At 44.7% G+C, this 18,371-nt stretch overlaps 1 protein-coding gene across 10 annotated transcripts in view; it reads left to right on the forward strand.

The window, feature by feature from the left end:
- Window positions 1-18,371, forward strand: part of DPF3 (double PHD fingers 3) — a 259,210-nt gene that overhangs the window by 203,237 nt on the left and 37,602 nt on the right. For 4 of the 10 annotated variants that reach the window (XM_082451795.1, XM_082451797.1, XM_082451794.1 and 1 more), the window contains exon 9: window positions 4,951-6,728. The exons of 3 other annotated variants lie outside the window; for them this stretch is intronic. In XM_082451795.1, coding sequence (XP_082307921.1) covers window positions 4,951-5,438 — 488 coding nt within the window. In that variant the 3' untranslated portion in view covers window positions 5,439-6,728. Of the gene's footprint in view, window positions 1-4,950; window positions 6,729-18,371 lie in introns of those variants that run through there. 3 more of the 10 variants (XR_014261040.1, XR_014261043.1, XR_014261041.1) reach the window with 2 other exon arrangements.

Consider the following 18,371-nt stretch of genomic DNA (forward strand, 5'->3'; position numbering starts at 1 on the left):
AGCTCATCTTCTAAATCATCATTTCCAGACATTCCCTCCTGATGCCTATTAGGGACAAAGATCTACTTTTTTGCGACCTCAGAAATTGCAAGAGTTGTGTGAGCAGTCAGCGCATCTATCGTTTTGTTGTTGCTTTTGTTAAAAAAGTATCGGTACTCAAATATTAATATAAAACAAATTAGAATCATCAGGATGAAAATGGTCTGACTAGTTTCCTTTATCGTCATCTCAGTAAAGCACCACCCCAAATCCTTCAGAAATGTCACTGAATTTTCTGAGACCTAGCCCAAAGATAGGAGAATCAAAGATAATAGAACTTTCTAAATTTGTTGCAACATTCAAATCCCCTGGGGGGAACTGCTGATGTAAAGGTGATTATCGTTGTTGTCTACCTGTTGTTTTTTCCTACCTAGGACAATCTAATCCTTTACATCTGTTACTGAGACTATGTAGAGATTAGACCCTCTAATCACCATTAACACTGGGAGTGAGAAATATGCATTTAATTTTTTAAAGGTACTTTAAAGTCACTAATGCAATTTGCTGCTGGTATTTTAGAGAGAAGGATTTAATAAAAATATGATGTTCACATCAATAGTGTCCCTTTAAGTCTTCCTGCTTACTTTGCATCTCTCTTTGCACCTAATGGGTATTGCCCCACTGCCTTTATATAGCACTTGAGGGAACACAAGATCATTACTTGGGGAGAGAACTAAAGACTGTTTGGAGGTTCTCACTTCATGGTGGAATAAAATTAATTAATATTATCCCAATATGCCTCCTGTTACATATGATGAATATGATCTTGAACTTGTACTTAAAGTTTGAGCAGACTTCATGTATTAGGAATTTTTCTGTGGGGAATTTTGTTCAGCCATTGGAAGTGAAGTTACTTGTGTTGTGTATTTTCTGAGTGAGGCATTTTTGATCCAGTGAGTAGAAGCCTAGAGTAGAAAAGTTCTGGGTTCTGGACTCAATTCCTATGTGAGTTTGTTTCCGTGTATCTCTGCCACGGTTTCTCTATCCCTAGGATATGGACGTTCCTTACCCTATCATAATATATAACCAACATTACCTCACCATGATTCTTAAAACAACCCCATGAGGTAAAGTAGATGTTATTTATTTTCATTTTGCTTATGAGGAAACTGAGGTTTGATCAGGTTAAATGACTGGTCTGAGGTTCCAGGGTCAGTAGGTGTTATCTGGGTCTTCTAATACTCTTTCCTCAGTCTGTAGTGATGTCTCCACAGATCTCACTTTGAAGATTTCTTGAGTAAAATTAGTCAAGGGCTTTGAGGTCTTTCATTCAAAACCTTACTGGATTGAGAAGAGGCATCTGATGCTGTAAAACCAAACCAAACCAAAAAAACCCCAAGCTATTATCATCTTAGAATCCTGTTGAGAGGTTAGGTCTAAGTCTTCATGAACTTTCCCAAAGAACTGAGGTTGAGCTTTCCAAATGGTCAATGTGCTGATTGATGGTGACATCAGGGTGGGGGTGAGGGTGGGAGGGGTGAGGTGGCAGGGAGTGAACACTTCAGGCTGTGTTTTGTTCACATACCCAAGTACTTCTAACACTGAAACATTGAATTATATGATACTGTTGCACTTAATAAAAGGGATTTCTGACCATTTACTCAAAATAACGGTTTAGGAAAAAATATTCAGCTTGATTGATTTACAAAACAGCTGAGAGTGATAGAAGATCCCTGTCAGAACTAAACTTTACCAACTTTTTCTGGCTAAAAGGCATTGGCAATTAGGTTTCCAAAGTATTTCAACACTGGTCCTTAACCAATGACTAAGACTTAAATTTTTTTTTAAGTTTTGAAATAATTTCATACTTACAAAAAACTTGCACAAATAATACAAAGAGTTCCCACATACTCTTTACCCAGATTCTTCAAATAACCACAGTACAATGATCACAACCAAGAAATTCACATTGATGCAATACTACAATCTACAGACTGTATTCAAATTTTGCCAATTGTCTCACTCATGTCCTTTTTCTAGTCCAGGGTCCAATCCAGGATCACATGTTACATTTAGTTGTCATGTTTTCTTAAAGTTCTTTAATCTGGGGTAGTTAGTTCCACAGTCTTTCTCTGACTTTCATAACCTTGACACCTTTGAAGAACACTGGCTATCATTTCATAGGAAGTCCTTCACTTTAAGATTGTGTGCTGTTTCCTAATGATTGAAAGCAGGTTATGCATTTTCGGTAAGAATACCACAGAAATGAGGTTGTATCCTTCTTAGTGCATAGTATCAGGGGGTTCATGATTGATTTACTACATTACGAGTGACTTAGAAATTTGGCCTTAAGCTGAGGTTCAGGCTAGTATGTTTGTAGACCTTGGAGGATAATATTTTCACTCATTTTGTGGCTAGGGACTGAGTAATAGCAGCTCAGCCCTGTGAAGGATAGGATGAAATTAAACGTGGGGCCAGTGGATTTATTTGCAATCTAGTTGGGCAGACTAGATATTCATAAGTAGTTAAAAATGTGTAAGAGTGTCATGGGGTGGTATGTGATTATTTTTGCTGGGAATCACAGTAGTCAGGGAGATTTTCTTAGGGGAAGCCATCCAGATCAACAAAGAGCTCCAGCTTTACTGTTTAATCTGTAGGCAAAAGTGTCTATTGTCAGAGAGAATGGAGATAGGGCTCAACAAAAAGCAAAGCTGGGAATCATAACCTGAAACATGTAAAATGTAAAATGGCAAAAATCACATTATTTTTTAAAAAGTACTTAAGTATTGTTCTGTAGCATTTTGTTCATGTCACTAGGATTAGTGCTTATTACAACATATTAGGCTTTTTTTGTAGTCTTTCTCATCAAACAGATGCTGTGTTCCTCGAGGGCAAAGATGATGTCATTCGTGTCCCTTGGACAGTACCCGACACCATTGTGCCATAATTATTTGTTGAAACAAACAGAACTGAGCAATGTTTCTGAGCTAATTAGTGGAAGGATTTAGTGTCTCATTCTATGCATAGTGGATGCTCAAGAAATTTTGTTGGCAGGAAGGCTGAAGTCGTAGCTGGACACAGCATCCATTGGTCAAGTGAGGAGGTAGATGAGAGCCAGGAGGCAGTGATGTGGGGCGGGGGGAAGTGAATGAGGACGTGAGGATGGGGTGAGGGGGAAGTTGAAGATGTGTGGAGGGATGGAAAGTAAACCTCCTGAAGGGGACTGAGAGGAGGAGACCAAGACATAGCAGGACATTCCCAGTGGCCTGCAGTTGGCCCAGAAAGAGAAAATGGATTTAGGAGCAGAAAGTTGGGAACCAACCAGCTATTTTCTAGATGGCTTAAACAGGGCAGAAGAAGACTCTGTGTGTGTGTGTGTGTGTGTGTGTGTGTGTGTGTGTGTGTGTGTGTGTGTGTGTTGGGCGGTCAAAGGTAGAAATTTGAGGAAATGGAAAGGGCATGGGGTATGGTTATGAGACAGACTCACCAAATGAGCGGCACAGGGGCCAGGGGGTCTGGGGCATTGGGAGAGGGACAGGAAGACTCTGGCAGGTGGTGAAAGTCTGGCTGAAAGCCCAACTTGGCAGGTGCTCTCTGGGAGGTCTGGAGAAAGGCCAGCTGGTTCTGTCACTGGAGTGAAGGGGCTGGAGGAGGTGGAACAGTGAAGAGATGAGCACGAGGGAAGAGGAGGGGAGCCTGGGAAGGGGCAGCAGAGAAGCATATCTGAGAGGGAGACAGAGGGATGGGATGGGATGGAGAGGAAAGAAACAGGAACAGGTGTGGAGGGAGGGCTTGGTGGTGGGTGGAAATGAGGCCTTTCTCAGCCTCCCTTTGAAAGCACAGGTGGATGGGTAGAGTCTTAGCTTTGGAAGTCCATCTAATCCAGTCCTATACACCTGACCAGTGAGTCATGCCTTGGGTACTAGGAGAGATAGGGGATGGGAAGGGGAGTTTCAACTTGGAAGAGGCTGATTGGCTCATTTGATTTTGAACTTTGTTCCCTGCTGGCTTGGCCGCTTTCCAGTTGGACCCCACCCCACCCCGGCCCCCGCTTTCCTCCTTCCCTCGCCACTCAGAGTGAGCTGGACACTCTTGGGGGCACCTACCTCTGCCCTCAAGAACTGCTTCTGGGGTGAAATGTGATAGTACTTGGTTTTCTTGCTTACTCCTTTGTGCCGACTAATCCATTCCAAAGACCAAGATAACTTGGCAGATTTCGTTTCGGCTAGAAGCAAAATCCATGCCTGGTTGGTTACCATCCAGGCTAAAGGACCCACCGGGTTTGAACTGCTACCACGTTCCAAGGCTGACACTTGGGATCACGGGGCTAGTTGAGGACTGGAACAGATATCTTGGCTTGATTCTCTGAGTAATTCTGACACCCTGGAAACACTTGGGGCAGGATTGGGGGTGAGAGTGTATGCATCAAAGCAGTGTCCTTTTGGCCTTAGACCAAATGGGGCATCCATTGGGGTTTTCTATGACTGCAACTGGTCCTGTACCATAGAAACTACTCATTTCCACTTAGGTGACAGGCGACAGATTATATCGTAATGGTCTTTCTGGAGTATTTTAACAGGGAAAAGATTGTTTGTTTCATTTCCAAGTAGAAGAGAAAAAAAAAAATTTTTGCCAACATCCAGTTTTGCCTACTACGCCACCTATGCATTGAAAATCCAGCTGCATCCTGTTTCTTGTGTCATTCTGTTGCCCAGGAGCAACTGACCTGCCCTATTCCTGATTGATTTCGAGCTGCTAGTGTTGAAGGCACAAGAGACACTAGTCTGGTTCTCGTTGTACATAGCCGTGGCCTTGTTCATGTGGCAATTAGTTAGTTGTTTCCGTTCTTTCTTTTTTTTTTTTTCAATTCATTTCATTTCCACCACTTCCTTAATTTAAATCTTTCTTTTTTAGGCAGTTGTCCTGTGCTGTTGTTTTTTGTTTTATCTTTCATTGCCTTTCCCTCTGCAGTCAACACTATGACCCGGGGACTCCGGCATCCTTCAAGCAAGCCATTTCTGAAGAAGGTGGAAAGAAGCCATGAGGATTTGCACCTCCTCCTCCTCCTCTTCCTCCTCCTCCTCCTCTTCCTCTTCCCTTGCCTGGCCCCCTCCTGCGCATGTGTTTCCGCCAACACAGGAGCCTGGATTGTGGAAAAGCCTCCAGCACAACTCAGCTCAGCTCAGAGAAGTCTCTGGAATGGCCTCACTTTGTGCAATAAGAAGATTTTTTTTTTCTTTTTAAAATCCTCCATTACATTTTCTGTAAGTGTCTGTGAGAAAGTATCCAGGTCAGACTGGAATTGCTCTACAATAGAAATAACTGAACACATACAGACTGACAAAAGAAAAAAGTTAACTATTTTATTTATTTCAATATTTAAAAGAAAAGGTGCTGTTGTGGCACAGTATTTTTGTTTAAAGTACCTTCAACTTCAAAAGTTAAAAGCAATTTTGTGAAGACATGAAAATCAAAAGAGGACTTAATGTAAAATAAAGACTGCATATTAACTCTAAGGAAAAATAGCCCACATTTTTAATAAGAGAATAAAGATCAACTCTGCTCTCTCAGGCTATTTTAAAAGCCATTCATGTATGTTCTTTAGGTATTTTTATTTCTGCAAGTTGGATGTGGTAAGTGAGGAGTGATCAGTTTTTTTTTTCCTTCTTCTTCAAAAGTCTATTGAGAGTGTTTGATTATGTGTTAAGACTTGACTGAAATAAATTAGCCACAAGGGCTATCAGCAGTCTCTCTGCTCCCCCCAAAACAAACAGACAAACAAACAAACTCTCCCCTCACCCAAGGCAAGCCCCATTTATCTGATGTCAAGAAGCAGCCTGCCTCCTGGTTATCATGTCTGACAAGGCCTAGTTCTGAAAGGAATTCCATCTAGCGATTAAATGTATCTCTACGAGTTCAATAGATTCGAACAAAGACAGCTTTGTTTAAAATAATGCAGTGAAGGCAGAGAGAGAGAGAGGAAAAAAAACAAAAAATAAACATCAGCTGGGATGATATTAATTCTGTTCCCTAACAGCTCCTAGAGGAGACTTGCAAAGGGAGACTTCTGTTGAGCTGGCTTTGGGGGCCTGAGATGCTGGGTGTCCCCAAGGCAAGGAAGGCCAGCCCGAAAGACGGAAGCCTCAGATTCAGTTGCTGGTGGGGGTAAAAAGGAGAAAGGCGAGTGGTCTGACCTGTCCTTCTATGGCCATGTTGGTGGAAGTGAAGGTGGACTCCGAAATGCATTTGACGTTGTGTCTGAGGCCTAGTGAAGGAGCTGGGGGGACCGGCCGGGCCACCGGGTTCTACTCTCAGTCTTACACGTTCATGCTCTTGAGTTTCCCTCACTGGTACGCAGAGTCATAATGATCAATGTACAGTCTAACGCTGGATATTCCTCTCCGCAAAAGTCTTGAGTGACAGTGTTAGTGAAATGGTTCTGAGCCCGAGAATCTCTCTTTCACCTTTGCAAGGGCAGATTGGATGGGCAGAGACTTCTTGCCAGCCCTTTCAAGGCCAGTCCCTGGGGGAGATCACCGAGAGGGTCTCTGTATCATTTTGTAGTCCTTTCTTTGACATTTTCTGATAGAAAATGTCCTTTTTCAAAATGCTAATAATTATAATAATAATCCGCTCTCCAACCAACTCCCACAAGTTATAACATGTGTAGAATCATGATAAAGCTTTGCATAATGTAGGGTTTGTATCAAGTTTGTATAAGTTTCTGTTAAATAAAAGTCTGTTTCCAATGCCCTTATAGCATCTCTGTAAATTTTGCTTTTCCAACCTCATCCTGCATGAGTTCAACTTTCATACCGTCCTGTAGAAGGGACTCCTGAAAGGATTCTGCCCATTTGCATGCCTGGGATTTGTTGAACCCTTTTGTTTTATTTAGAAGTGCAGTCTAGAACAGAGGTTGCCACTGGCTTAGCTGACAGGAGGTGGCTTGGAAAATGAACAATGTCCAGGGTTGGTACCAGCGTCTGAGCTTTGAGTCCAGAGTTGCTGTCACCTACCCACCATCACCACGGCCACTGTCACCCTCTCCATGGCCTAAATGGATTTATGGAGAGCCTAGTTATGGATACTGACTTAATATACCCGTACAATGTTGCCGTCGCACCTGTGCTATGATAGTTTTGCACAAGAATGCAAGATTTAGCGTGTGCTTGGAAAAAGCTGAGAGGTTACTGTTTCCCCTGCCTGAAAGGTAGTGACGTAGCCTCCCCAGCTGCCAGTTGGTGCAGCTGTAAACCTACCACCACCCCCCCGCCTGAGATAGGTTTCTCCCATCTTCTCTGTTGGGTCCTCTAGGTCAGAGAGAACCGGACCAGCCTCTCAGGCCGGGTCTTGCCCTCTGAGCATTGCCAGCTCACGCTGAGGCCAGGTGGAGATGGAACATGACATCATGTTGCTCCTGCTAGCATGTTCTATCTTTAAAATGAACGTCACCTTGTGACATTCATTTTGGACTTTGTACATTTCTCTAGCAGTGAAACGGATTTTTCCCCCCAGTATCCCCTCCTTAGGCTTTTTTCTTTTTTCTACTGTGGCAAAATATACATGACATACAATTTACCATTTTAACTGTTTTTAAGTGTATGGTCAGCGGCATTAATTACATTCACATTGTTGTGCAGCCATCACCACCATCCAACTCCAGAACTTTTTCATCTTCTTCAATGGAAACGCTATACCCATTAAACACTAACTCTCCATTTCTCCCTCACCCCAGCCCATGGCAATCACCATTCTACTTTCTGACTCTGTGAATTTGACTATTCTAGGTACTTCATATAAGTAGAATCATGCAATATTTGTCCTTTTGTGACAGACTTGTTTCCCTTAGCATAGTATCTTCAAGGTTCATTCATGTTGTAACATGTCAGAATTTCATTCCTTTTTAAGGTTGAATAATATTCCATTGCATGTATATATTACCTTTTCTTTACCCATTCATCTGCTTATAGGTACTTGGAGTAGAAAGGAAGTTTTGCACATTTATTACACACCCACTTCCTACAGCGACTCATTTGAGACATTATCCAATTCAGAGGTTACCTAGAGGATTCAGTATCTTCTTAGGAGGGAAGTGATTGCACCTGAAATCTTCCTTCTGCTTTATACCTTGGAAAAGGGTACTTTGATGGGCAAACAATTTCTACCGAAAGTGTGTTTCACCGCATGACTAAGTCTTTCTTTGTAGAGACTGTCTTTGGGCTGCTTGTAGGGACGAGATGTCTAGCATGGAGCTATAGTATCAGCGTAAATAAGGATAGAGGAGACCCAGGAGAATCTAATGTCTCTAATGGCAGGTCCTGAGGGCAGGGACTGCCTTTTCCAAATATCTGATGGTGAGTTGTTGGCAAAGCCTATGTGTACTTTCTGTCTGTAGGTGATCACTGACCAAGTGGGAGGGGGAAAGTATACATGTGAGCCAGAGAATGAGAAAGAGGAAAAGAAGTCATTTTTCCTCATCCATTTGGAAATATGTTAGTTTGTATAAAGGGTTAGCTCTGGGTTTGACATTCAGATGCCTACAGAGCGTAAAGCAGGCCAGGGATGAGAAAATGAACAGTGCCAGGGAGACAGGGAGTAGCCGTTATGCTGAGCTTCAGGGCACAGGGGAGCAACAGAGAGTGTTAGGGGGTGTGTAGAGCCAGAGAGCACCTGTGCTCTGAATGGGGCAGCTGCCACCAGCTCAAGGGATGCTGCCTGAAAGAACATGGGCCCCGGGTTCCCAGGTCTTCTGGGTTTTTAAGAGGGGCCAAAAATTCAAAAATTTTGGTGAGATCTCCCTATTTTAAAATGTTGGTTGTAAATTAAAAACAGTGAAGATCAACTTTGTGTGGATGAAACCAAAGGTGAGCATGTAGCAGACACCCTTTGAAGGCTTTGGGGCAGCTCCCCAAGGGCTGCAAGTCTGGTTAAAGTTGAAGTCGAGGTTATGATGCCTTGACCAAACTCTTTCATGACAGCAGAACCTTGACTTAGCCTATGGATGTGTCTAGTGTATCCTGCCTTAGAACTGTTATGTGCTGGAAATGGGTCTCTGGGTTGCTCTCTGGATGGAGCTAGATCATTATCCACCACATGCTAGGGATTCAGGATGGGGTTCCAGTAAAAAAACATTCCCCCATCCAGTCCTTTTCCCTCTGAAAGAGCTCCCCTTTAAAACTCTCGACACAGCTGTATAGTTTAGAGATATGTTTTTTATTTCACTTTATTATTGATGATGAGTTATCTCTCATATCACATTTCTTTTACCCTTCTTTTCTAAGAACTTTAAATTATTCCATGAGACTAGAACGGAATTCAAGTTTTATTGTATCTCCAAACCAGCAAATTCACAACTGGTTTTGATTTAAAGAAAATCATATATGATATCTCACAAAGTGTCTTCTGAAATAAGATACATATAAGATGTGAAATACTTATAAATTCAAATAAAAATTCTGGAGGGATATATATATTTATATTATTTATAATATATATTTATATATAACATATTTTTATATATTATTATTATTATTCTAGAATTTTTATTTAGATTTGTCTTGTGATTTACATCTTATATGCATCTTATTTCAGAGGTCACTTTGTAAGAGAGCCAGGCCAGATTTTATGCAAAGTAGTATGCAAAAACTACTCACTTGGCTCAGGGTTTTTTTTGTGTGTGTGTTTTCTTTTGTCAGGGTAGAGAGAAGGTTATTCTGAATAAGCAATTTGTTTTCCTTGTGGTTTATAATGAGAGGTTTGCAAACTTCTCCTATAATGACCCAGATAGTAAATATTTCAGGCTTTGTAGGCCAGAAGTCTGTTGCAACTACTCGGCTCTGGAGTTGTAGCATGAAAACAGCCCAAGACAGTATGTAAATGAATGGACATGGCTGTGTTCTTATAAAACTTTATTTACAAAAATAGGCAGCTGGCCAGATTGGCCCAGGGGCCACAGTTTGCTGATCCCTGATTTAGAAAGCGACTATTATACTGTTAATTTGGATGGTGGTAATATTTAGGGCATTTTCTAGGTCTCAGGACTAAGGAAAGAGAAGAATTTCACATCATGAGGTGAAAGGCTAGGAGTGCATTTCAGGGTCAGCAATGTCAATTGTATTGAGGCCTATTTGCAGAAGTGTTTCAGGGCCAAAATATTCCATCACAAGGTTTTAGAAAGCTGTCTACTAGATTTTCCAGTTTGAGTGCCGAGTCCAAACTACAATAGTGCAATGCTTATCTAAAGAGTCTGTCAATAATCTAGCCAGTCTATGTGCTGGCCATACACAATAGTGACTCTGGGGACGTGATAACTAATGTTCATCTCTGGCAACTTAAGTATGAAAAAAGGCCAACTTTAAAATGGACGGATTTGTGCAAATGCATGTCATCTTATGAGATAAATGATAATGGAAATTTAGTGGAACCTGACACAGGAGGCATGGAATTGCTGTAGTTAGAGAAATGGTCTCTTTCTGGTGACTACCGATTCTTCAATGACTGTGGCTCTCTGAAATTGTTAATCACGGGGTGTTTAACAATTGCTGTGATGCCTTTGAGGATGTTGCTGTGATGCCTTTCTTTCTAAGAACTCAGATTCTTGTGGTCATATTCAGAATTAGGAGACTTCCCCCACCTCCTCAACCTCACATCCCAAAAGAACTGTTAAGAAATAATTTTCCTCCCTGGGTGCTGGGGAAGATTCCTGATACCAGACATCCTATTGAATTAAAACCTTCTTACAGGGACTTCCCTGGTGGCGCAGTGGTTAAGAATCCGCCTGCCAATGCAGGGGACATGGGCTCGATCCCTGGTCCGGGAAGATCCCACATGCTGCAGAGCAGCTAAGCCCGTGCGCCACAACTACTGAGCCTGCGCTCTAGAGCCCATGAGCCGCAACTACTGAGCCCGTGTGCCACAACTACTGAAGCCCATGTGCCTAGAGCCTGTGCTCCACAACAAGAGAAGCCACCACAATGAGAAGCCCGCACACTGCAACGAAGAGTAGCCCCCGCTCGCCACAACTAGAGAAAAAGTCTGCACGCAGCAACAAAGACCCAACACAGCCACAAAAAAAAAAAAAAAAAATTAATTAAAATAAAAAAATTAAAAAAAAAAAACCATCTTACAAATTGAATGGGAGATGATCCTGAAGGGTGGCCTCTGAGCTAGTCATGCCAGGTGGCAGCAGCTATGCCAAATGTACCCAAGATCCCTCTTTAGCCCTTATTAGAGGATGCTCAATTGCTTGGAAAGGATCCGTAACTTTTCAGATCTCAGGATACCTTTTAGTGGCGCTTATTGCTAGGTTCCCCTGGTTATTTCCAAGTTTCCTTAAAAGGGGCAGGGGTTGGGATGGGCATGTTATATGTCAGCTCCATTTGCTGCAGGCTCTACCCTGTGATCACATCTGAGGTCACCCAGATGTCCGCTTTTAGGCATAGACTAAAAAAAGGGGAAAGATTCTTCAGACCAAAAGTTAGAAACTCCTGTTATGTATTTTACATAAACGTGGTATAAGCAGCACAATCCCTTGGTTACCTGACCTTTCCTTACACCAGAATAGGAAATACTTTGTTGAGAGGTGGTAACAGTGGTCATCAATGGTTTAGCACCAATCTGACTGATACAATTACATTGACTGTGCTGTTAGTGATTGCCTGGCAAGGCATAATCATAGCTGAGATGGATCTGGAAGTCCTAGTGGAACACTAGCTGAGGGAGTGTTGTGTTGTTTATTTTTAAGTGAGCATGTTACCAGGCCATGTTATATTGGGAATAACGTGCAAGGGTTGGAAAGTACTTCGCCACCCTATTTAATATTTGACACCACCATGTTCGAATTGGCTGAAAATAACTGTGGAAAACCCAAAAGGTACAAAAAAGATTAACACCATGTTTAAAGGGATGGACAATAAGCCCCTTAAGAAAAGGTTAAAGGATTTGGGCTTGTTTAACTTGGGGAAGAGAATTAGGGGTCACTTAGTAACCATCATTATTTGTATCATTGAGAAAAAGAGACTGACCAGTTGCCTTTGGTCTCTAGAGAGGACAGGAGGAGCACCTTGGGGCTTAGAACAAGTTGACAAACTTCTTTTGATATCAAAGATTTTTGACTATTGAGGCTCAAATGGAACTCGCTGATGGTCAAGGATTTCTCCTGCGTGGAGTTAGGGATGTGGGCTAGATGACCTTTTGGGGAACTGTCTAGCTCTTCAATGCTTTGAATTGCAGCTGGGCAACCTGAAAGAGTGAGTGCCTGACTCACCACCAGGGTGTGGGAGGCATGGGGAAAATTAGTCTCATGAATGCTTATTACGATCATTAACTAAAATTACATTTCTAGGCTTGCTCCTATTCACCCTGGAGCAATGTCCCAAGCCCGTATGGGGACTCTTCTTGTTTTGATAGTGTGAGACACCAGCTGGAGAGTGAATGAGGTGGCAAGAGACATTTTCCTCCAGAGAAACACCAAGCATGTGAAAAAGGAACAGTGAGAAGCAGCAGAAAAAGCCACTAAGGCCAAAAAGGCCACGAAGTGAAAATTGTTCTGTTGAAACTCCATCTGAATTCCCCTCCAGTTCTCAGGTCATCGGACCCCACCATGTCCAGTGTCATCCTTGGTGCATGGACTTCATAGTTGCTCATAGGGCCTGGATATTCTTCTCAGCTGGATTTTGGTTGAAGACCTCACTAATATTCATGGTTGTCTACTCTCTTCTCCCCAACTTGGTGGGGGAAGAAAGGTCTTATTAGAAGACAAAGTTAATTTTATATTTGTGTATATTAGACAAAAATTCTGTTTGGGAAAGGCAGTGACCAGGATGCTTTCTAAATAACTTAGAAAAGAACTCCTATAGAATGGTTTTGCTTGGTATTTGATTTAAAGAAGTAGCAAGGATTGTGCTGTATTTAGGGTGTGAAGTCAACTTTCTGTGGGCCAGAAATACGTAAAAGAGGTTGGGAATGGAGGTAACTTGTGTAAGAGGGGGTGGAGGAGGGGCGTGATGAATCGCTAGCATGAACACATGCTGAAACTGCTACTTGGCTGAGTTATGGGTTCAGAGAGATTGGCAGTTTGTAATCTTGAAAACTTCTTTGGTTAAAATAGATTGTTTTCCCTTGGTAGACATCAACCTTTCGTCCACAATTGAAAAATAGATCAATACATTTTGACCATATACTGTTACCTTGCATAATGACCCCCTTAGTTATTGGTTTGCTTTATGATACTGATCAATTAATCAAATATTTATTGAAGGCCTTCTATGTTGCAATACTGTGCTAGGTTTTGCAGGACATAAAAGAGGAGCAAAGGGGAATTGAAACAAACTTTTGGGGGTACTTTCTATGTGCTAGTCACTGATAGGCTTCTTATAGGTGTTAGCTTGTGAAAGCCATATTTCGTCCTTTCAGGTTAAGATTATTATTCCTATTTCACAGAAATGGAAATTGAAGCTCAGGGAGATGGAATTGACAAAGATAGTAGTCCCAACTGGTAAAGTCTGATATTTCTAATCAAGGGTTTTCTGGCCCTAAGACTCTCTCCACTGTGTAAGACAGCTTTTCTGTTCATGAGGAGGAGAGACAGGCAGTTAGTATGTTATTTAAGACAAGACCATCTAATTAAGTGCCAAGTTGGTGCAAAATGGGCCCAGCAAAGGGAGCTCAGCAAAGTATCAGATGGGCTCAGCAATGGGAGTTAGGATTAGGAGTGCAGGCTGAAGTATGTCTTCATGGAAAGATGAGTAGAGTCGGGTGGGTCAAGAGAAGGCAGGCCACTGACAGCAGCAGTGGGGAATGTCTGAACAAAAGCTCAGAGTTGCAAGTGACACTGTAGGTTTGAAGCCTTCACAGAGATGAGCCTGAAGGGAGTTGGGGGAGGTCCTGGGCTGTAGTGAGGAGTCATAGGAATGTAAGTAGCATGCTCATTGTGGTGGGGCCTGATCCATAGCGAAGGAAACAGGAATGGTAGGAGCGTCGTGAGTTCTTGAGCAGGAGAATGTGATGTTTAGGATGGTTACGCGAGGACAGCCCCAATGCACACGTCAGGAAGTTTGGGTTTCGTACACGCTTCCCAGCAGGCTGCCTCTGACCCTGTTGTGGTTATAGGATCCTAGCCCTTGTGGGGAAAAGAAGTGCTCAGAATTCCTTCTAAATGCCTTTTGACAGAACCCCACTGTATCCCGTCTTCTCTGTGACACTTGTCCAGCTGATGAAAGGTTCATCTTGCTTGGTATCAAACGATTCCGTGGGCATCTTCCGTGAAGTATACTCTGAAAACAGAGAATCTTCTATTATACTACCGATTGGTTTGCAATGCATTTGGGGAGGAGTATGGGATATCCCAAGAGGCTGGTTGGCCCCAGAGAGCTTTGTATCTGACAGACAAGTTGAAATTTGGCATCAAAATCTATGATTGCCCTCCTAGTCAAGTTGGAGAAAAGGTTGATTTGGAAAAGCACCCTTTAGACTGAAAGGTCAGTGAATGTCATTGAAGAAAATCAAGGAAACCAGGCTTAGATTCTGGCCATGGCCTTTGTTTGGGTGTAGAAGCTCCTTTTGGTACCACTGTCTGGACACCCTTAGCTGATTCACATGTTGGAGGATGAAGAAGCTGTGAGATTGCAATCCCCTGTCCTCATTTCCATTTCTATCTCATACTCCCCACTTCATCTTGTTGATGGATTCCTCACTGGCCCCTGAGGCTGGAGGAGGTGTAGCTGTGTGTGCAGACTATGGACAGTGAGTTCAAAGTTCATGGGCCATCTTCTCCATGGTAGCCAAGTATGGTTGGCTCTTCCTGACGTGCTAAATCATAGCCACCACACTCTCCATGGAATCTTCCTGGCAGCCTTGACAGGGGTTACTGTCCCACTTAGCAGATGAGAGACCAAAACTCAGAAGGGTTAAGTGACTTGGCCAAAGCTACACAGAAGTGGTAGGGCCCAGACTAGACTCCAGATCTTCTTTCTGATATTAACATGAGTGCATTTGCATTGCTTGTTACTCACCTGTAATGTTCAGTGACAATTGCCTTGGCTTAGGCATGGCTAAAAGTGGCAGAGCCCTGGACTGAAAAGGTCATCTGACAGCACAGAATTGAAACCCTGTGAACTGAAACAGTAGAATAATAACCACCTTCCCTGAAAAAATGTTTGGATCCACCCCTTCCCCTTCCACCCACCTGCCCAACATTTATGCAGCACCTGGGCCTCGTATAGCACTATCTCACCAAACTCTTTCAAAATCGCTCTCTCCTTCATCTGCCTTTAGACTGTAACATTGTCATAGATCTGGAACAGTCAGCGTTCTGGGGCTGAGTTTTAACTGCCTCTAGCGCAGTGTTCTGTGTGTTTCATGCATCTACATACTGGCTTGAAATTTCCCTGTGTGTCCTACAGAGAACACCTCAGGCCTGCCTCAAATGGTGCATGAGGTCTATCATAAGCGACCCTCAGAGTTGGTTTTGCCCTGCAGAGGCTGAGAAGGTTGCCTTTAAACGAAGTCTCTGCCTGGTGATTGGCGCAGGGAGACAGAGCTTCAGAGACGGCAACTTGCCCTCCCTGCTCCCTCTTCATTAATTCCAGGAAACTCTGCAGCTGCTCTCCCTGCTCTCCTGTCCTTCTGGTCTCTCCCCTGCGCTAATCACAGCTCATTTCTGCTGCGTGCCTCATTTGGGAGAAGAGCGCTCCAGGGCTCCCAAAATGTGAAGAGGGAAATTAAGGATGGTTGGCCAAATGGGTCAGTCCGTCGTCACTGGGACCGCCATCCTCCTCCCTGGAAGGCCCCTGTGCTTTGTCCGGGGCTCACTGGGTAAGAGTTTCCCCGTGGGTTTTTCCCAGGACCAGGTGGGGCTGGCTTTGGATGCTAAGGAGAGAAGGGGGACCAGGCTCTCTGAGCGCCAACTACACGTCATCATAGGTTCTCTAATCTCCTCACCTCCTTTAACGACCTGTGATGTTGGGTCTATATTACAGCTGAGGGAACTGAGGTGGAGAAAGGTTAAATAGTAATTTGCCCAAAACCTGGTAAATGCATATGTCTATTTGACTTCAAAGGCTGCGTTCTTTCTTTCGTTTTTTTTTTCTTTCTTTCCCTTTCTCCCGCATCCTCCCCCTCCTTCCTTAAACCATGGGCTCTGGACTTCTGTTCATTCTTGTTTCCTCTCCTCCAGCCTCCTCTGGGAACCTGGCTTTTTCCTATAGTAACAAGAATCCCTCTGGCTACCGGGCAAATCCATCTTCGCTGGGAGTCCTGTTACCCATTGGCTGGCCAGCATTGTGGGTTTAGCCATATGCTAATGAACCCAGGTTTCCCAGCAAAAGACAGACTGGGCAGTTGAAAAGAGCCAGCTGCCCTGGCCAGGCCTCTCTGTGCCGGGCAGCTCTGTAGGACCATTTTAGGTAGCTGTGAGCCTGTCAGCAGGGGAGCAAAGAGCTCTCTCTCACTCCCAGGTAGGGCACTTTTCCTTTCCTGGGACTTCTTTCCCTTTCATTACTTCTTTTTAAGGCCCCTGGGCATCATTTGGTTGACCTGCTTCAAAAGAAACTCAGTCTCCATCTTTGTAACTAAGGAGTCCAACCTGGTATTGGTCAGATGATCTTGGAAGTTCCAGGGCGCCATTTTAGTGAGAATGTGACGTTATAAAAAATTAACCTTTTTCTTCCATCCCCCCCATCTTCCTGCCTTATCCCCATTGTCCAAACAAAGGAATGTTTCTAAGGAGAGTCCCCCTTCTGTGAAAGCCTTTAGAGCTATCCCTTCTGGAAATTTCTCCCTCCCAGTAGGCTGTGGAAAAGGGAGCTGGGCGCCAAGCGGACGGTACCCAGGAATATTTTAGCCGCAGGGTTTTGATGTGCATTCACCCTTCCGGAAGGCAGGGTCAGGAGGGGTCAGCTGGCAAGGCCCCAGGGGCTCGTTTGCTGTCGTGGCTGAACAGGAGCGGAGGCAGCCCTGGGAGCGGGATGCCGGGATGCCAGACCCCCCAGGGGACGCTCCCAGGGGACAGTCCGCGCTGTGGAGGCCTGGGTGAGAGTCCCAGCCCTGCTGCCACCGTGCCCTGTGACCCTGGCCATGTCGCTTCACCATTTGGAGGCTTGGTTTCCTTGTATTTTTTAAAGAAGGGTTTGGACCAGGTGGTCCAAGGTTCACCCTGGTGCTGACAGTCAGAGGCTCGGGTGGATCAAGTCAGGAATGGGACACTGCGCTATCCTGTCAGAGAAACTGGTTTGCATTTTTCAAGCCCCTGGGGTCGCACTGGTGGTGGAACGTTTAGGCACTGTTCCGGGGGTTGTGGAGGGGACCTGGTGCTTTATATGTTTATATTCTCCCCCCAACCCCCTGCAGCATGACCACTAATCATGTCTGGGAGGTAGCTGCCCCCTCCGCCTTCTCTCTCTGTCCACCCACACGTGTGACTCCCCTGGCCCCCCAGCTCCATCCACTTCTTCTCCTGGTTGAAGAGGCAGATGGAGACCCGGCTGGGTTAGGGTTGGGCGGGGCATCTTCCCTGTGGGTCTGGGGCGCCTGCGGAGGGCACACCTGCGGAGAATCACTGCTGTCTCCCAGCTCTGACTTCCAGAGTCAGACCCCACTGTCCTGCCCGCTGGGCCCGTTTCAGACGAGGCTGCGTTGGCCCCATATGCTGCCCTGTCCTAGGCTGTCAGGTGCAGAGAAGAGGCCTCAGACCTGGTCTGATAGAGGAGGAAACAGAGACACAGGAGAGTCATGGCCCAGACCTCAGAGCTCCGTGGAGGCCCTGCGGGTGTGAGGCTTTGGACTCCCAGCTCTCTCCCTCGTCTCCAGCTACCCCTTTATCCAGGCTCTGTTCCTCCCCTTTTGGTTTCAGGGAGCTACTTAACTTCTTTGCCTTTTAAGCCCGTCCAGTTCCTTACCTTTAGCTCTGTGAGGGCTGGGTTTGGAGGTGAGCTTGACCTGGTTTTGCCCTAGGATAAGTTGGGAGTGCTTTTAATCCCACATCCTAGATGAGCTTCCAGGGCTGGGACAAGCAGCTTGCCCGAATCGTCACGCCGCCCTGCCGAGTCCTCGGGTTCCCCTCCGGGGGCGGGCAGTGTGGACAGGGGACAGCGGGCTGTGGAGAGGAAAGCAGCACCTCGGCACAGGTGGGCAGCCCTCTGACCTGGGAAGCTGCCGGGTGGTCAGTGCTCTCCTCAGGGCTGCTCGTCGCCCCCCGGCCCCCGCCTCAGCCTCCGTGTGTCAGGAGAAGGTCTCTCTCCGCTGCCTGTTTCCTGTGGCCCAGTGGTGTGGTGCTTACCTGTGGGGAGGTTGGAATGAGATGTAGGTTTGCATCTTGCCTCTGCCACCCCCTTACTAGGTGGTCTTGAGTAAATTACTTCACTGCTCTGAGCTCTAGCTTCCATCACATGGGGACA

The sequence above is a fragment of the Balaenoptera physalus genome (genome assembly GCF_965194825.1).
Source record: "Balaenoptera physalus genome assembly, chromosome: 2".
Lineage (NCBI taxonomy): Eukaryota > Metazoa > Chordata > Mammalia > Artiodactyla > Balaenopteridae > Balaenoptera > Balaenoptera physalus.